The 25410-nt window shown below is 35.7% G+C and overlaps 3 protein-coding genes across 9 annotated transcripts; 1 reads left to right on the top strand and 2 right to left on the bottom strand.

Annotated features, from left to right (window-relative positions):
- Positions 1 to 1208: 1208 nt before the first annotated feature.
- Coq6 (ubiquinone biosynthesis protein COQ6, mitochondrial) lies at positions 1209 to 8969 on the bottom strand. The gene is made up of 10 exons (XM_066292443.1): positions 8707 to 8969; positions 8298 to 8488; positions 8008 to 8247; positions 2661 to 2768; positions 2542 to 2604; positions 2377 to 2484; positions 2123 to 2325; positions 1810 to 1925; positions 1497 to 1663; positions 1209 to 1316 (listed from the first exon to the last, which is right to left on the bottom strand). The coding sequence occupies exons 1-10, from the start codon at positions 8867 to 8869 to the stop codon at positions 1287 to 1289; spliced, it is 1389 nt and encodes a 462-aa protein (XP_066148540.1). The 5' UTR covers positions 8870 to 8969; the 3' UTR covers positions 1209 to 1286.
- Positions 2970 to 7487, top strand: pyx (pyrexia). Of its 3 annotated transcripts, none has more exons than XM_066292361.1 (7): positions 2970 to 3148; positions 4017 to 4246; positions 4309 to 4484; positions 4732 to 5017; positions 5182 to 5458; positions 5581 to 5878; positions 5954 to 7487. In XM_066292361.1, the coding sequence occupies exons 2-7, from the start codon at positions 4043 to 4045 to the stop codon at positions 7383 to 7385; spliced, it is 2673 nt and encodes an 890-aa protein (XP_066148458.1). In that variant the 5' UTR covers positions 2970 to 3148; positions 4017 to 4042; the 3' UTR covers positions 7386 to 7487. The 3 variants fall into 3 exon arrangements, with proteins under 3 accessions (XP_066148458.1, XP_066148441.1, XP_066148449.1); XM_066292344.1 differs by having other exon boundaries at positions 3016 to 3148; positions 4032 to 4246; XM_066292352.1 differs by lacking the exon at positions 2970 to 3148 and having other exon boundaries at positions 3870 to 4246.
- On the bottom strand, positions 8952 to 24267 carry LOC136344700 (follicle-stimulating hormone receptor-like). 5 transcript variants are annotated; one of them, XM_066292414.1, is made up of 16 exons: positions 22377 to 22491; positions 15812 to 16026; positions 14586 to 14941; positions 14459 to 14536; positions 14048 to 14122; positions 13871 to 13936; positions 13700 to 13768; positions 13524 to 13598; positions 13351 to 13468; positions 13054 to 13235; positions 12625 to 12991; positions 12392 to 12527; positions 12104 to 12332; positions 11699 to 11898; positions 11422 to 11608; positions 8952 to 9858 (listed from the first exon to the last, which is right to left on the bottom strand). In XM_066292414.1, exons 3-16 carry the CDS (start codon positions 14936 to 14938, stop codon positions 9678 to 9680), a joined length of 2316 nt encoding a protein of 771 aa, XP_066148511.1. In that variant the 5' UTR covers positions 14939 to 14941; positions 15812 to 16026; positions 22377 to 22491; the 3' UTR covers positions 8952 to 9677. The 5 variants fall into 5 exon arrangements, with proteins under 5 accessions (XP_066148511.1, XP_066148528.1, XP_066148503.1 ...); XM_066292431.1 differs by lacking the exons at positions 15812 to 16026; positions 22377 to 22491 and adding an exon at positions 24249 to 24267; XM_066292406.1 differs by lacking the exon at positions 15812 to 16026 and having other exon boundaries at positions 22377 to 22515.
- Positions 24268 to 25410: the final 1143 nt, after the last annotated feature.

Below are 25410 nucleotides of genomic sequence, written 5' to 3' on the forward strand. Positions count from 1 at the left end.
GCTTAAGTTACGGCCAAATCGAAGGTTGAATATTTATAAATACGCCGCAACAATCATAATTTAATCAATTCTAAAAATAAGCACCTTCTTTACTTCATTCGTTAATCATTCCAAGTAAAGAAATTTCTATAAATTGTTATCAAAGAACGATACTATGGTTCAAAAACCTTTTCGGAGATTGTTTTATTGTTATTAAAAGCTCATAAACCATAAAAAACTAAAACAAACAGACGGAAATTTGATGACTCATCGCACTCATGGTGGAAATTACTCTGGCCTTGCAGTTGCCAGACTAATTTTAATCAGGAATCAGTAATTGTTTCAAGAAAAACTATAAGTAAATTATACAAAGTGCACAAGGATTAAGCAGACCCCCCCCCCCCTAGATGAAAATTAACGCAAAATAACTTACTTGCACCTAAAGGATATTTTTGAAGGAATAATTATTAGCCAGAAAATTTTCAGAAAATGACCGACTATATTTTATCTTAAAATTTTTTTTTTCAAAATTTCTGAAATATAGTCGGTCATATAGGGAACACTTTATTTAATAACGGTTATTAAACACTTTTCGTGATTTAGATCCCTTGTAATGTACCCTTAGGCTACGCCTATGGATTTCCACTGCTTTAGTAGTATGTCCAAGATGGCCATATGTCGGGAACCCATTATCTGCCAATAAGGGTTACCCTTCATAAAAAACTTTCACTCCTCTTCCTCGTCAAGACAAAAGACTAAAGTATCCTCATTCTTGCCAAAATCAGATTTCAGCTGCAACACCCTTGTAAATTATCCTTCCTTACCATTGTCTTGACTTTACGGGTTAAGAATTTGGAAAGTTACCATCTGTGGGTTATGTTGCCTATTGTTTAAACCCGGAGTACGCCTATGGGTACTGACCCCCATGTTTCAGTACTTAAGATACCCCGAACCTTGTACTACTCTCTATTCTATACTATTCTTTTTCCCTAATAATAACGATAGGACTGATATAACTCGACGCTCCCAGAAATCTTGAAAATCCTGCGTCCGTAACTCTTGACTCTCTCCATTTTAAATGCCAATTAAAGCCTAAGATCTTTAGTTTTGTAACGATTCAGTGTTGTGTGTGTCATAACGAGTGGAATAAAACCTATAAAAGTGTTCCCGAGTTTTGTTTCGCGAGTTCCATTACACCCTTGCAAATTATTACGCCATTAAAATATAAATAAAACAAAAAATCGTACTTTTTATTAAAAAAACACTTATAATTTCTTCATTAACTAATTCTCCAATTTTCGTATCGTCTAGGAAGCTGCCTGAGCTATTATCGCCCTCTGAAAAAAAAAACTCTTATATATATATACATATATACACACACACACAAAACTACAGAATTATTAGGATCCTGGATACAAAACATCAATATGCAGACTTTTTATTATTATTACAATTTTTGAAACTTAACCCTCTTTATGAAACATTTTTTATTGTGAGAAAAGGGACTGTTATTCTACCTTCAAGGGCTCCAAAGCGTGAGTCGCCTGCAACCCCAAACTTCTCAGCAAAACAACAGGGGTAAAATCTGTATTGTATAACCGGTGTAGTCCCTCTGTGGCTAGCATGGTCGACACATTGTGTTTTTGCCGTTGGGACTCATAAGTTTTCAGGTAGCTGAGATTATCTAAAACGAACCCATAAATCGGTTACCCGTTACTTCAGTGGTTCTACATAAGGATTTAATAAAATATTGGTTGTTTTATCTAGAGATTTGACAGTATATCGGGTGTATTTATAATTAAAAAATGTTTAGAATTGTTTGGTACATACTTATGGTACTCCCTGAATAAATTGCATCGCTTAAAACCTGATTAAGGCAAGTAATGTCACCGAATCCTAAATTCACGCCCTGGCCGGCTAAGGGATGTATTCTATGGGCTGCATCCCTAGAGAACACAACAAAATTTGTTTTATAAAAACATGAAGTGCCCTAGGTACAACAAAATAAACAATTTTCGTTTTTCTTATATTATTTGTCACTGGTAGACATTTAAAAATAATAAAGACGCTCTTAATCGGAAGATTAGAAATGGAACATAAACTCTTAAAAACAAGAAAATAAATGCCCATATCTATTCCTTACCCGACTAAAGCAACGCCCTTCCTGATATACTGACTGGAATGACCGAATCCTAAAGGATATGTTGCTCTGCTCCCTGCTACTATTGCTTGGATTTTAGGAGGGCATGGTTTCGTTTTGTTTGAGGAACAATTAAGGGCACTCAATAGGTTATTGAAGGCATTTGTGGCGTCCACCACTATTGAGGCCTTACTGAAGGTACCATGCTAAAACTAGACAATATAGCAAACAGTTTTTTAACATGAAAAGAGTATCACAATGGCATTATTCAGCTCATCTACAAACTCATGTTCTGGAAGGGATAAAAGTCTCTCGCCTTCTTGAGGTGTAGTTGACCATACCAAGGAACTCAACTGGTCTGTAAGCTAAAATAAGATTTAAGAAGTAACATTTTTCGTTAAAGATATATGGTGAACCCTCACTGGAAGTAGAGCTACCGGCCCATTGGGCAGGAAGCGTTGCCAGGCAATTTCGTTCTGGATTTTCTGGAAGATTTTAGATTAGCAGGCATAGTAAGAGAAAGTTTAGAGCCCCAAAATACCTCGCAAAGTTTCAACGTTGCCACGATTCCAATTTGATCGTAGTTCCAAGAGATGTAGTCAGCTTCCATCGACGTCCTGACAGCAGATTTCACTCCATCACAGCCCAACTACAAAATTAATAATGAAAGAATTATTCTTAAACCTTTCTAGCCATCTTTTTTTTTAATGAACGCAAGGAATAAAACCAAACACATGCAGATCTGGACACCGCACATGATCATAATATAAAATTGCGGTTGATGGCTCTGATGGACAAACACTGTCTGACCCATTTACCGTGACACAGGCAGAAGGTTAGACAACCAGAATGTTTATTTATTTAAAGAGTTATTTTTGATAAATAGAGATTTTAGACCAAAAATTGAGGCGGAGCCTCTTTAGTCTCTGCTGCGCTTTTGACGACGCAGCAGATCGCGCTTATCCAGAGGATTTGATGTGTTATATTTGATTTTAGCAAGATTTTCGGTTTCATTTAGAGACCAGTTCGGTAAGTAAGTGCTTTCTCGCACGCAGACATGAATGTTAGGGTATTCTCTTATAAAAAAATCAGCGACGTAACACAAATATTTCCAAATCAATATGACTTTTATGGAAATCAGCGAAAACTTCTTTTTGTGTTTCAGTTCAAGAGTTCTTCTCCACACGTCACTGTCTTATCATTAAATCCAATTGAAACTTTCCAGAATTAAAGGAGATAGTTAAAAGTATTTTTAAAGGAAATCAGTGGCGTAGCCTAAATATGGTTAAATTTGCGTATGTTATTTGCAGAAATATGGAAAAGCTTAAAAAATATGTTTGTCTAATTTACCCCTTCCCTGTGCGTCGCTGTCTTATAGTTACTGAACGACATTGAATATTGTCAAAAAAAAGCCTCTTATAGAAACTCAGCGGCGTAACATTTTTTTTTCATGTTTATATAATTCTACGTAATTTACGCATGGAAAAAATCTGTTAAACCCACACTTCATCGCCAAAAACTAAAAATAAACTGCTCCGACATTATTCTTAAAACATTTTCCTCGCTGTTTTAAACAATCCCACAAAATATTTCTGAGAACATTAATTTTAAAACACCAGCGGATTGTTTGCACGTACCCTTGAAAGGATTTACTTTAGCAGTTCTCACTGACATAATGCAGTTTACTCAAATCTATGAACTGCAGCTAAAACAGTACTTCCATCGATAACAGAAACCTTAAAATAGACTCTATACAGAGCAAATCTCAGCTAATAATCTTAAAACTAATTGTCCAGAAATCCTAACAATAATAATCCTAGGCATATCACTAGCAGTTTATTTTATTTGTGGCTAAAAGTAGCCAATAAAACCTGGATGTATTTGTAATCTAAAGCAGTTTTATGCGTCTTAGAATAAGTGATAATGAAGGGGAGCGAGTTTTCCGATCTTCCGTTCACCTATAAAGACGCCAAACTACAATGGGTGGATGTGAATGTAAACATTGAGGATTCATTTGAGATCACTAGTGAAGACGGATCAGCTTCCGAGTGCGGAAGTGAACCCCAGAGCAGAGCTATTCCAGTTCTCCAAATATGGGATCCGAGCGTTTTGAAAGACGACCTTCAGGTAAAAAATATAATAAATAAATTTAAAAAAAAACTTCGTTTTAACTTTGCTTTTTTATGCAGAATTTACCGCAAGGTGAAGAACTGAAAGAGCTTATTGCCAAAGATGCCATAAGTGCCATTTTATTCAAAAACAGGGAAACGGCGTTTCTTTTAGCTGCCTGGATGGGAAAGGTCAACGTACTGAGAATTCTCACAAACGAAGGAGTCCCCTTGGACACTAGAGACAAGCACGGAAGGTAATAATCATGGTAAAGAAAATCCCCAATTGACGTTATTGCTGAAATAATTTTAAAAAATATTTGCCTAACGCCAGGAAGGGTTTATACTGAGGAATTTGCATATCTATCGCGTAAGATTGAAACACAAAACGGGAAATTATGATAACAAATCTTACATTAAATGTTATTTAAGGTTACGACCCCGTTTTGTTTGTGTCTAGTAACACTCTCATCAGTATTGAAATCATCCAATTTTGTTACATAGGACTGCGCTCCATCTAGCATCCTACACCGGCCATTGTGACTGCGTCTGGTTGTTACTTCAAAATGGAGCTCAAACTGACGTGCGAGACAAGCAAATGGCGGCCACACCGCTGCACTGCGCAGCGAGCATGGGGCATCTTGGCTGCCTCAAACTACTCATCAAACACGGCGCAGATGTCAATATTGGCATCGAGAAACGCAGTCCTTTGCACTATGCTGTGCAAAATTTGGCCGTTGACTGCGCAAAAGAATTGTTGGAAAATAACGCCATACCGAATACACCGCAGGTAAACATTACTATTTCCACATTAAGAAAGCAAATTGGTTTTTATTCCAGAGAGACAATGAAACTTAGCGCCCGAATGACAAACTTGTTGCGAGTGAAAAACGCTAATTAACCAACAAATAATTATTTTTTATTAAATTATCGCTTTTCAAAAAGTGTTTTTAGGTTTTTAGTGAAGCTCCACTTCACGTCGCCGCAGCTTTGGGGAGCGTAGAGGCTGTAAAGTTGTTGCTGCATTACGGTGCAGCTATAAACGTGCAGAGCGGAGAAGAGAAGCTGACGCCACTACATTTCGCAGCGGAGCAGGGTTATCCTGCTTGTGTACAATTGCTCATTGAAGCTGGAGCTTTTGTCAATGCTACTAATAAGAAAATGCAGACGCCACTGCATTTGGCGGTGTTGTCACAGTGTCTGGAAACGTCTGAGCTGTTGCTGCAGAAAGGTAAAAACTAAAATTGCTGCAAATCACCCAAGCAGGCGTAATAGTGTGAAACATGACATACTTTACACTAAATTACGCTGGAAAGACTGCTATGCGCTTGCGTACAACCACATTTTTCCGAGGCGCCGATCCGAACGCCGCCGATTGCGACGGTCGGACCCCCCTCCACTGCTCCACGGTCAATGTACAACGCTCCTGCGAATGTGTGCGTACTCTCCTTCGCTTCGGAGCTGACCCGAACTTACCCGATGCATACGGCTACACTCCGATGCATTCGGCCGCACTCAATGAATTTTCCAATTGCGTGGTTCTTCTGATACAAAATGGTGGAGACGTGACTGCCAGAACTAAGGGTGGCATTTCTGCCCTGAACTTTATCAGCAAGAAAACACCAGAGGTGATTCCTGTGTATATTTCCAGGTCAGGATTTCTTTAATACGGTTTTTTTTATATATGCGTCAAATGACGGTGTTTCAAAAGTTTATTTTTATGCAGATTCGATAATGCCATTCGACTCAATGCACATGACATCGGAGACGTAGATTGTCAACTTAAAATGGATTTTCGCATCCTCGTCCCCACCATGGGAAGCCAGGAAACCTCCCTCTTAACCAATTTTATTGAAGTTGGCCAGAAACAGGTGCTGGAACATCCTTTATGCGAGACGTTTCTGCTACGCAAATGGCGCATAATTAGGGTTTTTTTCTTATTCAGCCTACTCTACCAAACAGTGTTTGTGCTACTGTTTTCCAGCTACATCAAAGGGGTGTACCTGCAGGACTGCCCTTCTGCCCGGAAAGCTAGACCAAGATTACCCATTTCAAGATTGCGCAATAGTACTAGTAACGAAGGAACTCTTCCGAGTTGCTTGGCCGAAGACGTTTATGTGGATCTAGGATTCGGACTTCTGGTGCTCAATCTTTTATTAATGGTCAAGGAATTGTTCCAGATTTTACACAGCAGCAGAACATACATTTTGGAGTGGGAGAATTACTTACAATGGGCGATAATCATTAGTGTGTTTACATGTGTTCAGCCCATGTATGGCGTAAACATTACAAAGCAACTCTATAGTTGGCAGCACGTGGTAGCAGCCGTTAGTATTCTCTTGGCCTGGGTAGAGTTGCTAATGATTGTAGCCAGATTTCCCATCTTTGGCGTGTATGTGCAAATGTTCACCACAGTTGCCATCAATTTCTTCAAGTTTATGCTAACTTATTTATGCCTAATCATTGGGTTCACTCTCTGCTTTGGAGTAATCTTTGCCAACTACCCCTCATTCAATCAACTGCTCCTGGTCTTCTTCAAAGTGATTATAATGATGTCTGGGGAATTAGAATATGAAGATGTCTTCTTTTCAGATATATTCCCCATTAAGTACCCCTACACAGCTCACATAGCCTATTTGGTATTTGTAACTTTAGTCACCATAGTTCTGTCGAATTTAATGGTGGGTTTAGCGGTAAATGATATTCAAGGCCTACAGAAGAGTGCTAAATTAGATAGATTAGTCAGACAAGTGCGATTAATGGCCCACTTAGAAAACATGTTGTTCAGTGAACTACTTAAATGGGTTCCCCATAAAATAAAGGTAATTTTGCACTCTAGAGCATTGCTCTTGAAGACCCAAAGGGACTACACTTTAGATATTAAACCCAATGATCCGAGAGAGTGTAAAATACCCAAAAATTTAATAGAAAGTGCCTTTGAAGTTGCTGTTAACAATAAAGAAGTAAAATCCAAAAGTAAATCATTCAAACGGAATACTTATGGCCACAGAAGCTACCATGTCAAAGAGAGTTTGTCCAAAAGGGATTCGAAATTGGAGCAGATTGAAGATGATTTTATAAGTGACATTAATAAAATTATCAAGCAGAGGTTTGAAAAAATCAAACAGGATTTGGCAGCAAAAAATATGAGCAAATGAGACAACCATGCCCATTCCTGAGTGCAATAAATTTAAAGCTTTTGTACTGTAATATGTATGTGTTTATGTATAAATAAATAAAGTAATAATTAATAAATAAAAGTTGTATTATTGAAACTTACAAACCTCTTTTAAATAACATTGTAAGAAGGGTATTTTTGAAAGATTGTGACCTCACAAACAGATCCTCTATGTCAATGAATTACTGAGGAATAATCACCTATTTATTGCACATAAACTCAATATTACAATTTGATTGATCCAGTGTAATCAGCAAACTTTTAATTACTGCCACTACAAAACCCATGTAAAAACATTATAAAAAAAAATATTTGAAAACTCAAACCTCTCAAACAAGTTTTCTAGGCCAATGAATTTCTGGGAAAATAATAATCAATTTACTATATATAACCATATAAAGTGCAACTTGATTGGTCAAGAAATAGAGGTATAGTAAGGTCCCATTTATTGCTATTCTAAAGCCGTAAAGGTGTTGGTTTTCTGAAGTTAATTGCCGGTGAATTGATTATTTTATGAAATTTCTCACATAGTTCAATCAATTAAGTCAATTAATAGCTTTTTATATCATAATGCCCTAATACTTACAACTAAACCAACTTACCAATAAATCGCAGCTAAAATTCTTGTCATTGTCTAATTTTACTTGACAAACTGTCTCATTGTGTTGAGGCAGTACATACTCTTTGATTTTGGCCTCAAATCTCATATCAAGATTCTCACATTTCTTAGCTTCTTCTCGTACTGAGGCCGACAGCAAATCATTTTCCACAATATAAGACACTGTCTCAGTATTGTGAGGTGTTTCGAAAGTAATTGAAGTGTCAGACAATGCATCCCATACCTATATTTGATCTTAAAGGATTGCAAAATTTTATCCTATCATAATCTGACCTGTAGTTTTTTAACAGTAGCAAATCTGTTTTTCTCTATAAAATTCCAAGCTCCAATTTGATTCAGAAGCTTTTGAGTGCCATGGTTGATTGACACAACTCTGTTACTGTATTCTTCACCCAAATTCCCAGATTTGTCTTTGCTTGCTTCAAGCAAGAGGATCTTCTTTTCACTCAGTTTGGGGTTTTTACCTAAAAATCCCCACAACAACTTTTTTTTTATTGCTCAAGATTTCTTGTAGATTTTCATTTACTTCTAAAGTTTGTATACTTGAGTGTTGATTATGCAGCATAGGCTCACCAAAAAATAAAAAACGCATTTAAGTAAGACAAAATTTAAGAAACTTGTCCACAAAGCGACTCCCAGGAATAGTTTCAAATGTTATACATTACATCCATTTCGGTGTTACCTAAAGTGCAGGCTAACGTAGTTCCAACCATTCCACCTCCTGCGACAATAATATCGTAATGTTTATCTGCATTTTGGGAAAAAAATCGAAAAATTTGCGCATTGCGGTATAGTTGAGAAAAAACAAGAAGATTTTTTTTTGTGAATAACGATAAATTAGGCATTTTTCATTATTTTCCCTCTTGAGTTAAATGTACTTGAAACGATACGGGAATTCAGAGGTGAGGAAAATTTAAAAATCATAACCTTATTTGTTTATTTATTGACATTCATAAACGACATTAGTGACAATTAAAAAAGGGTTTTTTTTTGCGTAAATTTTCTCATTACTACTCCAGATACACTGAAGTTACTCGAGTTTCTGTGCTGAAGCTTTTATTAACTTTTCGACATATTTATAATCTACTATTTAACATTTACAGTCTTTTGCATATCTATAGGTTTAAATATAGGAAACAAAATAATTAACCTACATTTAGACCTTAAATATAATCTCAAGAAATTTGAGAAAAGTATTCTTTTATGATTTATTTCTATATAAAAAAATGTTATAATTAATACTAAAAAGAAATATCACAATGATGAAGGAATGATCAGGAATAATTATTATTTGTACCGATTAAGAGCTAAAAGAAAGCTTTTGAATGGGCAAAGTGAACAGAAAAAAAAAGATTTATTCTATACTCATTAAGCTCATTAGGAGTGCTAATATTTTCCAATTATAAAAACGCTTTGCGCGATAAAATGGCTGTCATTTTCTCCTGCATTTATTTCATTACATTTAGTGAAGTGTTAGACTGATGCATATAATTTTGGGCGGCCATTTTGTATTACGGATTCACCATTAAAGAAACTCCTAATAACTCCTTCTGCTTGTGTATTGTTCTAATAGCTCCGAATCTGCTGTGGTGGGCTAAAATTATTATGGTAATATGAGTATTTGAGCACGATTTAACTGTTCTAATGGGGAATTTACACACAAGTATTGGCAGTGCTACCACTACTTCCGTTAAGTTTTCTTGTGCAGTTGTTATTGCAACATTGGTGCGAGTTATTTTCCTCTTTGATTGGCAAGAGAGGAGAGGGTCTGGTCGTTGGAATTACCTCGTCTCGGTTGGAGTATTTCCGTGCTTTTTGCTTGCATAAGCCACACCTAAATAAGACATCATGGCATAACTTCTTATGCGAAAATATATAATGACGAAAACGAGATGAAACGAATGATGAATATTTTTTTATTTCAATAGAATTTAGTTAAAATACCGTGCGTTTAAAAAAAATCCGGTCAAATAAGGTGTGGAATGGTTAGACACCGAACTCGATTTTCTTTGATTTCAATTTTGGACACAACAAATAAGCCTAACCACACGTATATAGGACTTCGTTAACATTTATTATTTGTTGAATTTTATTAAAACTAGTCTTTTCCAAGGCCTTACACACTTGTTTGTTGATTGGTTAAAGTTTTTTAAGTGCTAAAAATGATGTTTACATTCAGAAAAAAAGCCTTTATGATTGAGTCTTATTTTCAAGATGGATAGTTCATAAATGGAGAGTGAGCCTTTGAAATTCATGTCTGCCTTCAAGAGATTCGTGAAAAATTTCCCACATTACAGTGCTTAAATCGCAATTTCGCGACACTTTGCATTATGTCGTGAAATTGGTAGCGTCAAAAGGAAATCAGAAAGTGGGAGAGGATTACTTAAATGAACCCCAGAATTTGTTGAAAACGTGAGATAAGTAGTAGATAACAATCGTAGCTCATTTTCAAGAACATTTTCTCAACAAGTGGATGTATCAACTAGCATTTGTCATTTAATTCTTGAAAAAAATCTCGAAATATACCAACATTACACGACGACTTTTTGAATTTAACGTTTTTCACTGATGAAAATTGGTTTCATTTATCGGGTTATATGAATTCACAGAAACAGCTACAATACCATTATAGCTGACTGATATTAGAATTTATGAAATTAAGTCATCAACCCACTTCACTTTGACGAATTATAGCATGGATACCTTCATCAGGATAGCGCGACGGCCCATACAACTAGAACAACCATTAAGTATCTTAGGGAATACTATGATGAGCAACATACTAATAAAGTTCTAATAGAGTAAGAAACTTGCATATGGACTGCATCTATTCACAACAATCTCTGTATTTAATCTCACTTAACTATTTCTTATTCCCAACATAAAAAATGCAATTTTTTAAACTTCAATGCACACAATTAAAACCTTAAATATAAAATTTTCAGGATGTGAAAGTGTTTCTCCATAGACTCTCATTAAAATCTTTGATAAAATAAAATGTAAAGATAGTTTGTGTTTAGAAAATAACGGACAACATTTTCAGCAGTTTTTGTAAATGGGTTTTGTAAGTAAATAAATATTTGTTAGATTTATTTATATTTCACTTTTTCTTGGCGATTACTAAAGATTAAAATTAAAAATGAGATTAGGTTTATTTGTTTATATTCGGGATTGCATAGATTATATCAAAGACATAGGGGCTCGGTGTCAAATAATTCCAAAATCTTCTTAACCAGAAATTTTTTAAAACGTACGGTACTACATTAAAAAAGAGAAAATATTAAATAAAAGGAAAGATGCCAAATATATTGATAATAAAAAAATTTAATAATCTTTAAGCTTTGCAAATAGAAATGTGGCACCATCGCTCATACTTCGACTCACAAACGATACTCACTTGGACACCATTATGTAGAGGTCATGTCGGTAGGGGGCAGTCATCAGAGCATACAAATAGGGATTTGCACACGCGTTCAGAGGGTAAAAAAACACCAGCAAAATTTTGGATTTTGTGATGTTGATGAGGGGGTAACCCAATAGTGCACACAGACCGAAGAAAGCCACCGGAGTGTATGTGGCAAAATCTATAAAAAATTTATCAAATGAAGAAAATAAATATACAACTTAGATTTTGATTTAAGACAAGGTAATGTTGTCAAACAGCGTCTACCGACCAATAAAAATTAGCAGGGCCATTTTCTTCGCAATGGTCATCTCTCCATGATGGCTGGCTCTTCGAGTCTCATAGCCCAAACTCAGGTATATTTGAGTGTAGCAGAACACAATGAGCGCTAATGAGAAGCCATTGATCACGAATATGCTGTAGAGATATGCCTTGTCAAAGAGCGACTTCACTTGCATTGGCAGGCAGATACTAAAAATGGTAAATCGTATCATAAAATAGTGAAACGAACATGTCAAACTTCCACCACCTAGAAAAATTGGGCGCAGCATTGCTATTTCTTGAAATTTTGATCCCGTTTTTAAGAAACGAGACACTAATCTATGGCGGCCAATTGTAGTACACGGCGGCAGTTATACGTAACGTCCGGTTTTTTTAAAATATGATAAGCATATACCTGGTGCTGCTGTAGTTGCTGATTTCAAACAAGGGAAACATGGCCATCACAATAGAGTAAACCCATCCTCCGATCATAATTTTCACTGCGGTTGCAAGCCTTATGCGTTTGGTTAGATCGATAGCGTATTTAATGGCGAACCATCGCTCCAAAGTCACCACTGTCAGGGTGAAAATTGAGAGATGGCCTGCAAAGACTGTAAGAAAGCCTGCGATTTGACACCCAATTCCTAGGTAAAAATAGATTTAAAAAATTTGATGGTAGACGTGTTTACTACCGGTCTCTAACCATATTGCCAGTCATAAGCAAAGTTGAAGTAAGTTCCTACAGAGTGAAAATCCATGGCTGCTATTAAGAACAAATACAGCCCCATGCACAAGTCCGCAAAGGCCAGATTACATATAAGAAATCTCGACACGTTAATCTGAAATTAGTTAGAAAGAACTCTTGGATCACCAGATTTAAATACCACAACATTTAATTTACCAAGTTAAAACTCAGTGACTGAAGTCTCAACTTACCTCGGTCTTGCTGAACCATATTACAATGATCACAGATATATTCCCCACCACCGCTAGGATGACTACGAACCACACCGAATTCCGCACCCATGTGAATCCCATAATATCATCACAAGGGTTCAGGGCGTCAGGTTCCGGGGTACATTGTACAGTATGCAGCTTGAAACTAATATTCCCACATAAAATTTCAATGTAGGTGGTGTTGATAGCAGTGGGGCTTGAATGGAACGTCCCCATGTCCTCTCCCATAGATTCATCGTAATAATTCGGACTGGGCTTCTCATTCTCGATAAAATGCCCGATCAAAGGCTTCTGAGTCGCTTCTGAGGTTCTAAGCAGGGTTCGATTTAAGATCATTTGTGGTCTGCTAAAATAGGGGTTTTTTGATTGATCATGACGAATGATTTTACTTGTTGAGAGGTGACTCACTAATCCAGATCTCCCAAGGATCTTCTTCTTTTTTTATAATTAGTCTGAAATGACATCTGACTTTTGAGGCAAATTTGGCGCATGCTTTCCTCGTAGGCGGCGTGCTTGGTGGGCGCATGCTGTTTCGGGTATTTGAACGCGCAGCAGTGAAATGGATGGGTCAAAATCGCAGTTTTGAGGCTCTATTTTTGTTTTCAATTAGAGAAGTGGTCGTCCCAGATTTATACAGTGAGTAAAAATATTATTATATTTAGATCTTTCCAGAGTTTGTTTGGAAACACCCTGTATCATACATACTTGCAAGTCATAGAGACTAGGAATGGTATGAAATGAAGGAGTATCCCGGATTTTTAGCACCTCCAAAATATCCAATCCGACGTAGGGCAAAGTTTTAATGGCAGTTTTAGATAGGTCCCTGTACATACAGAGATCAATGGCAAATAAAGCGATTGTGACATTTGATCACTTACAGCTCTCTCAAATTCATCAGCCCTTTGAAAGCGAACTCACCCAGCTGCGTTAGCCTTGGATTTGCCGTAATTTGTCTAGAAATATGAGACGGCTCAGATCTCATTATAAAGGGATTGAAAATTCATATATCTATATTAAATAAAAAAAAATGAAAAACATCAAATTTACCACTTACAGCTTCCCAATTTGAGATCCATTAAAAGCGTAATCTTCTATCGCAGATATTTCGTTGAAATTCAAGGTTCTATAAAGGAATACATCATTCAAATGTCTATTTAAACAAGCAAAAAGTAGAAGCTAGAATCAGCTTGTGGAGCCATCTATCGGCAGCTGAAAACTTACTTACACTTGCTGCGCGGAAACTTTAATAGAGTTGGTAAACAATTTCTCGATTTTGTTATGATCCAAATCTCTGAAATAAATTTGAGAAGAAGAGCATGAACACATGTAATTTTTCAATGCATTTTTAAGTTTTTTGACATCTGTCGCTTTTGAAAAATCAAAATACTTACTAAGTACTTACAATAACGATAGAGGATTCTCTGAGGGCAGGAAATAAAGCTCTGGCACTTCACGCAGGCCAGTGTAGAGAATGCGGCTAAAAAAAAATTGTTTTGTATGAAATTTAGTAATCGTGCGAAAAGTAGACAGATCTGAGAATAAACTACACCCCTCTACTGCGACAAGCTCCACACCCCAATAAATCAGGACATTGCTTTTCAATGGATGATTCCTAATGAGTTAGAGAAAGTGCTTCCTCTTTTTTGCCCGAAAGGTTGAGGTACAGGTCACATCCTGCGAACAGCAATAAGCCCCTCCTCCTAACAGACTAAAGTATTAGTCACTCCCATCGGCGCTTTTAAGCTTACATTAAAGCACACAATTTGTTCTTCATTAAGGCCTAAATAAGGCGGAAACATAAAAAACGACTTACAGCGATCTAAAATGTTTTGAGGAAATCCCCTTCAGCAGCCTGTAAACGAACTTTATCTGCGGCGCTTTGTAGATATATCTGTAACAAAAAAACAATAACAAGCCCGAACCAAACCGTTTTCACTTACATTGTCCTTAAATTGGGAATATCTGCAAACGTCCCTTCCTCAATCACCCTCAAATTGGGCAGGTCGGACAATACCACATCCTGCAGTCTCATCCTATAGGGATCCAAAGACCTGCTATGTATCGTGGAAATATTCCTCGTGCTGGAGATGCTCAGTTTGTTGAGGCTGGAGTTGAGATTGGAGGGAACCTCGGTGAGGCCTTGGCCGTAGCAATGCACCTCGAAATCGTCCTCGTGTGAGTAGATGGAGCAGTTGTATGAGCAAGAGGGCTTTAATTGGTTAAACGTGACTAGGGAGTCGGGGAGGACGGGGTTGAGGAAAATGAAGGTTGACAGAAGGACCATACGACGCATGACCTGAAATTTGGACCAACTTCTTAGAGGGTGGAGATATGGAGCCACGCCTCTTAGAAGTAACTGTTGAAGTCACGCCCTCACTTAATTATATGTTTTGGGGAGTTTTCGGGTTAGTTTAAGGAGCTATGGACAGCGCCGTGTTCCTGTACTTTATTACAGCTTTTTTTTAAGGAACTCAACGCATAAAATCAGGCTTTTCCTGTATGTTTAGATAGTTAATTTGGAGCAATTATCAGTGGCCGTAAATAACGCAGACTGGTTGTTTGTTTTGTGTCACATGCATCACATTATTAGTATGTGAAGTACAAACAATATCAAGCGTTTTTCGCCTCGTGTCTCGAAATAAAACGTTTTGAGCCATCCGTACGTTATCGACAACGATTTCTTTATTGGGGTGGGAAAATGCATCCTAGTTCTTGATCATTGTCGATGCAAAAACCTGTATATTAGGCCTAACCGAATTAATTTTCTCACCGTCACGCAACTTCAATCAATTTGTCAGAATGCATGAGGGATTGATAGGTGTGGCACACGGGGTTTTGACCCATCCCTCTGAAGGTTTGGTCTCGCAAGTCCTTTAAAAATATTTTATTTGTCGCCTAACAACAAAAATTTGCCATCACAATTCGATTTATAACCACTTTGCACTCACCACAGGGGCTTTGCCAGTTTATTCGAGATATTTACATTAAATTAGATTTATGAGTCTACGCGGCCATGATCACCCATAAAATTCCAATACCTTTTTGCCTAATGAAAAAATGGCAAACATCGCTCTTAATGCCCAAATTACGACGCTTTGTTGATTAAGCCCAATTAACAGATGGCGATCCAAAAAATCTGGAAAACTCCTACACTTAACTGACTTACGTCTGGATGCGATCAGGATATCCGTATAGATTTGCGTGTAAATCACCACCGTACTTGTAAATCTTGGCATACATTCTGTATCTATTTGTGTTTGCTAATTAATCCATTTGAGCCAATATCGTAAACACTCGAGTATGTCTGATAAGGAATTTCCTCGATTAATGCAGGATGGAGGCCATCGCCTGGATACAGGTATTTTTACCACATTCTTCACTCTAAGGCAGAATAATGTTAATGAGAGTTTCATGCTACGCCAATGAAATTTTATGAGGTGGCAGCTGCCCGCCACTGATTCAAATTGTTGAATTTCAAGATTCGAAGGAAGTGAAACCAGAGGCGCACGTAAAGCGTAAGAAGTCAATTTTTTCTTTTAATCAGGAATATCCTTGGGGAAAGTATTCAATTCCATTCTTAATTATTGTGTTGCGTCGATGAAGTTTTATGAATCAAGAATTGTGAATACTGGGTGTACCAAATTAAGTGCGCACATTTGTTAACGTTGTTATTGGTAGAGAACCCTAGTTTTAATTGCAAACAGTTGAGTTCTTGAGCTATGGTGACACCAGACAAACAACTGAACTTCGCGTTATAAAGATAATAAAAAGAAAACACTTTTTTATGGATCACTGTGTATACGCTCGATAATGTAAACTAATTCAAACCAAGGGTGGTCCACATTATCGAAATGTTTACATTGTGCACGTGATTTAGGTAATAAACAATTTATTGAAGAAATGGTCAATGCATATACTGGGGGTCTAGGCGAATCCTGGATTTAGGAGATTAACATGGAAAATTGATTTTTGTTTTTTTTGCGCTTGCACGGATTATTGAATTGAAAAACTTTTACATGGAGGTCATAGTACTCAAGACCGACCCTCATTTAGAAAAATTTTCTATTCTCTAATGAAAGTCGTTTTGGTTCAACATATCTTCAAATTGAAAAAAAATTTGAATGTTCCGCGTAACCGTTCGAGGCCGCGATTGGTCAGAATCACGGTTAAAATTAAACAAACAAAACAGACGTCTCGATTCTGACCAATCATGACTACGAACAATTACGCGGGATATTCAAAATTTTGAAATTTCGAGGAGATTTAAAAAAAACTTCAGCAAGTTTTTTCTTTTTTAATGAATATTTTTTGATACATTGAGCTATTTTTATTTCTAGTTGTGCAAGCGGCAATCCATCAAATTAACTTAAAAAAGTTAAAGGTATATAAAGTCGGTGTTTGGTAAATCTATTAACTATCAATTAACTTCCATCCTTTCGGTATCTCCCACATGAAGTTGATGAACTGATTGAAAATTATGAACAAACTTGAATTTCTTAGAAATTCGCATAATTGTATAAATAAGGGTAGGCCGTTTTCTCTTGCAAAGTCTCTCATAGATTTTTTAGAGAATGCTTCAAAAAATGGTAGAACATTAATTTCGGTGTGTTCATTTATCAACTTCTTCTCCTTTTTTTTTGAAAAAACGTTGTCATTTTTCCGAAATATTGGGTCAAGGTTTAAAAAACATTCACTACTATGAAAATTTCTTCCTAGAAATCTCGAGGTTTCGAACAGAATTTTGAGTTCGGATTCAGAGGTTCGCAATACCTGTTTAATGCACTGATACTGTTTTTGTTAGATTTTATATACAGTTCTCATACATATATCACATTTTTCTTCCTGTGAAAAGGGTATTTTAAAATACTTTAGCACATTTATTACAAATTTACAAATGCCTTAAGTTAGAAATTTTATACCAATAATATCTTAAAAAATATATACACTAAAAAAAATATTTGTATAATATATAAGTTTTTTTGTATGAAATTAAACTAGTTTTAATTTCATTTATAAAAATGCACAGTGTTTTACTTAAAAAAAAGTGTTTTTCGACTATTTTTACAACGCGATGTTCAATTGTTTTTCTAGTACCACCGTCGCAACCAGCTCAAAAAACTATAACTCCGTGCAATTTACACTAGGGTTCTATATCTACTAATAACAAAATTAACATTGGTGCACATTCAGTCTGGTACACTCTGTATTTTAAGTCTGTGTAATTTGAAGTCTAACAGGAATCGAAAACCAAAGACGCCCAATTAATACTTTTTCTTAAATCAGAGCTGTCATTCAAACAATGTAAAATTCTAAAAATAGTTGTTGCTTTACGCCAATGAAGTTTTGCGAGTGGAGAGCTTCGTCCTTGTTATTTCAATTTGAAAAATTTGAAAGTTAAGACGAAGCGAAACCCAGATGTGTACAAAGCTTGAAAATCTAGAATTTTCATTTTCATCAAAGGTTGTCTTAAGAAAATATAAATTCCTAGAAATAATTATTGTGTTGCGCCAATGAAGTTTTATGAATCTACTCCTTTGCACCCGATTTTTTTCAATTGAGGAAAACTAAATTTCTGGACACTAAATATTTCTCCAGATTTTGACAGAAATATCAAAAATTGTAGATTTTTTTTTTATATTCAAACATGTTCGAAGTTCATGGAAAATGTCACTTTTCTGTCACCGAAAAATTTAAGTAGATTTAAGAGTTGTAGATACCTGGCGAAAAATTTACCATTTTCCAGTTCAAACTTGATTTATAATAAAGGAAATTCCCCTTGTTAGCAATTTTGTACTTCGGAAAAATTTGAAATGCGGAAAAACAGCTAAATTTTGAATGTTAAAAAATGTTAAATTTTTAAAAACTAAAAAAAAAATTTAATTTTCAATGCTAAAAAATGTTAAATCTCAAATGCTGAAAATTCGCAGAAAAAAAGATAACTCGCCATTATTTTTTGTGTGCAGCTGATTCTTGTTAGGGAAATATTAATTAATCCACATCCGAGAATGCAATTTTTTTCAAAACAGGCGTGCTTTTTTAGCTTTCTCCAACCTTCCCCCTTCCCAAGTAGCCCCAAATTGTTATTGAAAATTCTCGAAAATATTGACCCAACGAATTATTGCACAGTTACGAAACGTTCCATTTAGTGTCGAGATATTGTTGAGATGTTTAAGCCTAAGCATTACATTAGCACTGACATGATAATGGGGAGTATTCCAGATATTTATAACCAGTAAATTTTCATAAATACGCCAAATCTCAAGGGTCCAAAAATATCGCAGTTCTTCAACCTTTTATGAACCTTTTACGCTTCTTTAATTTATTCGGAATATGGATGTACTTAACCCCCCCCCCCCCCTAAAAAAAATGATAATAGATCGGATAAATGTACGCGCCCCCCCGCCCCTGACCCCGCCTCTATATTAATGCGTGCTCACTAGAGTGATAATTTGATTAAGACCGAGTGGAAATGGGATTAAATGACTGCGAAGCAAATTAAGTAGCTTTACAAACGTGATGGGTTTCAATTTGTTTTGGAATTAGCGAAAATTAGTTTTGTGGAGCGTCTTGGGGAGTCTGCGAGTGCGAAATATGATGCAGAAAAATACTACAAAACATGTCGGATTATTTTGGGCAAAAAGTTTTTTTTCTGCTGCGTTTTCTCAACAGCAAGACGAAAAAGAGGCACTTTTACTGCTGCCACCTTATTCGTATCGGAGTCGAATGGCCAGCAGCGTATCAGTTGGGGTTCAAGGAAACGTCTTCATTTATTTTTTCCAATATGTAAAAATTGTTATACTGTAATAAAACTTACTTCGTTAATTGTGCCACTGACCCAGCAAGCACCCTTTTCAGGGCGGACCAGATATCTTCGATACCTTCGGCAAGAATAATGCAACATTTGGACGCACGAAACAGTATTTATTAGCGAAAAATACCTGTTTATATACAGGAACATGAAACATCGTTTTAACGGAAATTTAATTTGTCATTCAGCGCATTTGCTAATATACAGGGTGTTCCATTTTTAAAACTCACCTTTTGCAGATTTACTGTATAACTGTAGAAGCATTAGTTTTGAATAATCCTGTGGACGGTGGATCACCTTTTTCCACACGAGACAAAGACGTCTCCAAGCTTTCCGCTTTTTCCGAATTTGAAATCGCATTGTAAAAGACATTTATCGTGGCATTATTCTGAACAGCAAAAATTAATTCATATCTTGCTAACAGCTGGAGGTACCTGCAGGAACCATCAAGCGCAAATGATCAAAAGGTAACAGCGAACTTAAAAATGGAATAATATACAGGGTGTACCATTCAATATACCAGAGTTCCTACTGCTTTTTTATGCAAGGTGTCCCCGACATGAGGGTACAAACGAGTATTGGACACTAGAACGTAAGAAAATAGATTACCTGTAAATAGATTAACCTGAACTAACCTGCCTTAAACAAAAGGTGCTAGTTCTTATTTTGCAGGGTGTCAAAGTAATTTTGGAAAATGAAGTAAAATATACATCTGTATAATTTGAATTTTGAAAAAAAATTTTTGGCCAGACAATTTTTTGGGCAACCTTGTAATGATTAAATTAATGCCATTCCTTGGTTCTATATCTCTTCTGCTAATTACAAAGCTATTAATATAACAAAAATATTTTTGGGGACCCTGTATTTGGCGATTTTATTTAATCGCCATTTTGAAGAATAAAAAGAGTGAATATTGTTTTAGTCTAATTATGTAGCGGTGAGTAAACGGATATTGAGGGCAAATGACGTTAATAATTTAAATTTATCGTACAAAATCGATCCATTACGTAACACGTAGAAATTTCAATGTCAATGCATTGAAATGACTTAAATACAAATTGAATCTGGACAAAATTTGTTCAGGATGTGCCAAATAACGAAATCTAAATCAATTCATACATCGCTATCAAAACAAAAGTTGTCTGCATCCACATACGAAAATTCAATATGGCATTAATCAACCCGCCACCTCTCTCTGTTCATGAGATTTTCAAAAAAATCAGCGCGTCGCTAGAGACGACTTACGTCAATGAATCGTTTAAAAATAAACGTGTTCAATATTTTTTAAACACACGTTGAAATGACGAACATGGAGGGCGTCAGCTGAAGATAATTAAAAAAAGGGTGTAAAATAAATAAAAACATGTTTTTATAAAATAAGAAAAAATTGCTACGCCTCTGGAGACGACCTACGCGAATGAATAATTTTCAGATAAACTCCTTTAAGCTTCTTTAGAAAAGTGATCAAGTGACAAAAATTAGGCACGTACACTTAGATGTATACAGTATGTCCCACACTAGAAAATTTAAACCAATCCATATATCGAATGTCGTATTTATCGGCCTTCAACCGCTCTCCGTTTATGAGATTCCCATCATTATCTCGCACACAGTATACATTGCACTGAGCATGTTTACACTTCGAAGATGCGAAAATGGCTATGTTTACCTTGGCCCAATTTTCTAGATATCTTTCAAATTCATAACGTTTATGATAAATGGTTCAAACTATGAAGTGATTTACGAGTTGATTCTTTGCAGCCGGTTAAAATGTCTTATTGTTTGGGATATTTACAAGAGGGCAAAATATCTGTACGTATTACACATATTCTACACATATTGAAAGATAATATTTCGTCGCAAGTTGTAATAAGTGGAATCAATAGGAATTCGTTATCAATTGCAGTACCGATATAGATTGATAAGTAGAACTGTTAGGTCAGATTGATGGTTTTAATATCATATCAGCGTTAAATTAAGAAATTTATTGAGTCATTAAGAAGGATTTGTAGTTTATTTAAAATTTATTTAGCGATATTTTGGAATTTTTCTTTTTTTTTAAGATTGAGAGGTTTTCAGTGGCGCACTCAAAGAATTCGCTTTTCTTACGTCTGAAAGCACAGTAATACATTTAAATTGATTTATCATGGCTTTTTCAGAGACGCCTTTTAATCTTTATTATTATTGTTTTGATTTATATGGCGACACTTTAGAATTTTTCGATTTTGTTGGCTAAAAATTCCAGTGGCGTATGCAAATACCAATATTTTTTTACAGTTGGAAGCACAAAGAGACGATTAATTTAATTTATCAGCCCTTCCAGAGATATTCCAGCTGTCAATCATCGTGAAAACACAAGATCAAAGTAATAGAGCCCCAAAAAGATCTCTAAATATAAGGGATAAGGATATAAAAAAGGCCAAATTCAGCGAAACTCGCGTAACACGAAATCGAAAAAACTACATAAAATGCCAAATTTCGTCAAAAAATTTTGGGGTTAATTCATTATAAGAAAACTACCCCTAAAAATTTCAAAATTTTAAGTGAGAGAGAGAGAGAGAGAGAGAGAGAGAGAGAGCTGGTTTTTGTTCTTTAGAAAATGGTGACAATAGCTCTAACTGATGCTTGGAAACGGGGTCTTAACGTGAATAAATTTAAGAGTTACTTTTTAAAAATAAATTCACCATTCAAAAATTCAACACAGTTTGATGTTACCTGTGAACTTCTTACGTAGATCTTTAGGCAACAATGGCCTAATATTTGGAGCACCCTGTATAGTAACCCGTTAGTTTTCGGTCTCGACCCTCTCGAGCGATCCCTCGTTCTCGACTGCCTCAACTTCTCGAGCTCAATCGATATGTCAAAATTGACACGAGTCTTTTAGGGAGGGCGAAAAGAAGGTAATGGAGAGGCGCACACTTACCGCCCACATCCGAAGTTCCGTGAAAACACGAAACTTTATTGCTCACTTATAAACAATCTAATAAACCATAACCAACGCCGAACGCGTCATTTTTCACAGATTCATTTCGCAGTTAAGACCGAGTTTCGTGGCAGCTCTCTAGAGATGCAGAACGATTTGAAAACTCGGAAAACGCGCCTTCCGGATCGGGGAAGATACTCGGTGTGCGTGCGTGCGCATTTGCGCAGAAAAAAAGAGCGTGTGAGAAGCCATGATTGGAGTTGTGGGAACCATGAGAAGTATACTGAATCGACCGATAGCGGTACCATTTGAATTTTTTAAACCATTTCATGTCATAAAATTTACTTATCAAAAACAAAAAAAAAGACAAAATTTCCTTAACAAAAAATATATAATCAGTCATTATAATCTAAAAACCCATCGTAATAATCAATAAGATCCTTCGCACCCTCTCACACTTCACATGTGAAATAGCAGCATTTGTGAGTTTGATACATGTTACCTTTTTGGTTAAGCACTCAAAACAATTGTCTGCCGCCATTTTGGAGATCCAATTAATTAGGCAGACGACGACCATGATATTTCAGAACCTGTGCGCAGTCGCACTTCCCTGAAGGGATAATGGCCGCTATTTTGGAAATGCACAGTACATAGCAGGGAGACCGTTCGGCTGCAGTGTTTTAAATATTACTTCCCACAATTTTTTTCTTAGTTATTACGTACCTTTTGAAGGTGTATCTCGTGCGACTCCATGGGTCGACTTAGGACTCATTGTAAGGATTAATCCTAACACCAAGCACAGGGCTATAATGGGTACGGTTAAACGGGTCATTCTGCACAACTGAATAATGCGGGTGCTTAACTGCCTAATAAATGAATTTTCTAAGTGGGTTTTTTATAACTAGCTCTGGCCATATATTGGTTATTCCCCATTGATTTGTAAGCGTCGGAGTTAGTAGAGGTTATCATAACGTAATTTAAACACATATTAGTCATATACATAACAAACAGAATAAATTAATTTTTTATGGGGTTTTCTTTCATATCATATACAGATTTTTTTTCTGGACACGCGCAATACATCCTATTAATCGCAGATTTTTTTTATGATCTGGCAACGTTCTCCACACAAGTTTTGAGGGTAATCCTGTATATATTAATCTTAATTTTTTTCTGAAATAAATACCAAGCTTTACGTTGCCATATCCTCGATTAATCTAGTTTATCTCCAAGCGTCGTTGATCGCTATTAACTATGTTTGCACTACACACACTTAAGCTTTCTAATTTGTCACTCGATCTAGCAGCGTCGCCTATGTGGGAAGTACTGATGAGTTTTGAAGTTTTGATGGATGTCTGTATTAATGAAATAAACAAATGCCAAACACGGTCCGGTATTTTTAGAATCGAACAAAATTCAGACATTTTTTTATTTTTTTATGGAAATGGAAACTTTTTTAAAATTTGATATTCCTTTTGAAAAACGCAAGACATAAGGTTATTATTTTTCAAAAACGGAAAATTTTTGTAAATATTTTTTAAAACCAACCATGAGCCGCTACTGAATAAAACCCTTGGAATATTTGGCTGTCGGCGCCCCAGGTTTTTAATTGTCTACCTTTGTACCTTATTTTTGTTAAAATTTAACTACGGCTACTCTGGATGCACGCAGTTTCTATGAAAATCTCACGTCCTCAAATCTCACATCTTGGGGAAACCAACCGTAGGCGTCACGCTGCCATTTCTCCATTAACTCAAAATCGTAAAATCTCAGAATTTTTTATTTTGTATTTTTAGCAATTGTATTAAAATCAAAACACATTAATATAATAACTACACAAAGTAAAAGATTTATATATTCCTATTGACTTACCAAGCACGAATTAACCAGAATTTAAGCATTTAATGAAAAGTACCAAACCAATTCATATGAAACTATGCAAGAACTTGGCATTTTTTCATACACAATTAACTATGACATCGATCTATAATAATTAATTATATAATTGTAGTAAGTCATTTGTTTATAAAAAAAATAATTAATATTTATAGTAAATTATGCGATAAATTTGTCTTGGGACAAAAAATTGTAAGTAGTGAGCCATCTAACGGTCAATAGCAAAACGAACCGAAACGGATAGGTTAGGAAACTGTTGCCCTCGGTATTTACACAACTGTTTCACAGATATCGCAGCATAGTTTCTGAAGGGTAATTAAGTTTCTTTCTACCAATTTTAAGATTAAGTTTAGGGAATTATCGTACCTGCTACGCTTCTCACTCAGACATCTAAACCACGAATTCATTACTTCACCACATAAAAAGTCGCTTTATATTGTCAACTTTATTTACATGAACTTTAGCGTTAAAATAGTTTTTAAAACCGTTATATTTGAGTATCGACAGTTCATATATGTTTTGAATATATATTAACAAGTTTTGATTGGCATGTTGCTAATTTTGACAAGAAGATACGGGTCAGGACTGTTGTTTTCTTGTTTGCTTGATCTTGAGAAGCCATAGTAATGATTGAAATCAACTACAAATAATTGATAATAAAAACATTTATTTATAAATTGTTAAATTGTCTACATGTCTGCGAATTACCTTAATGTCAGTTTAATCGATTTTTTAGGTAAAAAATGTTCCTGATATCCAACTGAACAGCAAAACCAAAATATTGGGTTGTCCAATTCGAATTCAGGCTATGGGATATCAGTGCTCCATTGTATGGCTACTACCAACCAACCAACCAACCAAAACTCATTGAAATCAAAACACTGAATTTTTGCTTAATTTTTGAAGGTAAAATTTTCATCTACCCCACTATTTTTTGATGACCAAATTGTCGTAAACTACGAGAATTTTAAACCGAAAAAACTCCATTTGCACTGAGGTCAAAGTTAGCCAGAACTCTAAATGAGCTAATTTAGGAAACTTTTGCCATATAAATTACTTTACTACTTTAGCTTGCGTGGTTTCTGAAATATTTTTCCTTAATGAGCTTCACAATCCTACGTTTTGCGGCAATTGAAAC

This window comes from Euwallacea fornicatus, chromosome 2 (genome assembly GCF_040115645.1).
Source record: "Euwallacea fornicatus isolate EFF26 chromosome 2, ASM4011564v1, whole genome shotgun sequence".
Lineage (NCBI taxonomy): Eukaryota > Metazoa > Arthropoda > Insecta > Coleoptera > Curculionidae > Euwallacea > Euwallacea fornicatus.

Coding starts and splice junctions, on each gene's coding strand:
- pyx (XM_066292361.1), top strand. CDS start 4,043: ATGAAGGGGAGCGAGTTTTCCGATCTTCCGTTCACCTATAAAGACGCC. Junction 4,485..4,731: donor ACTAGAGACAAGCACGGAAG/GTAATAATCATG, acceptor TTTGTTACATAG/GACTGCGCTCCATCTAGCAT. Junction 5,018..5,181: donor CCATACCGAATACACCGCAG/GTAAACATTACT, acceptor AAGTGTTTTTAG/GTTTTTAGTGAAGCTCCACT.
- Coq6 (XM_066292443.1), bottom strand. CDS start 8,869: ATGCCTAATTTATCGTTATTCACAAAAAAAAATCTTCTTGTTTTTTCT. Junction 2,605..2,660: donor CAACGTTGAAACTTTGCGAG/GTATTTTGGGGC, acceptor AAAATCTTCCAG/AAAATCCAGAACGAAATTGC. Junction 2,485..2,541: donor GGCCGGTAGCTCTACTTCCA/GTGAGGGTTCAC, acceptor ATCTTATTTTAG/CTTACAGACCAGTTGAGTTC.
- LOC136344700 (XM_066292398.1), bottom strand. CDS start 15,713: ATGTTTGCCATTTTTTCATTAGGCAAAAAG. Junction 14,123..14,458: donor TCAAAACATTTTAGATCGCT/GTAAGTCGTTTT, acceptor ATTTTTTTTTAG/CCGCATTCTCTACACTGGCC. Junction 13,469..13,523: donor CTGATGAATTTGAGAGAGCT/GTAAGTGATCAA, acceptor CTGTATGTACAG/GGACCTATCTAAAACTGCCA.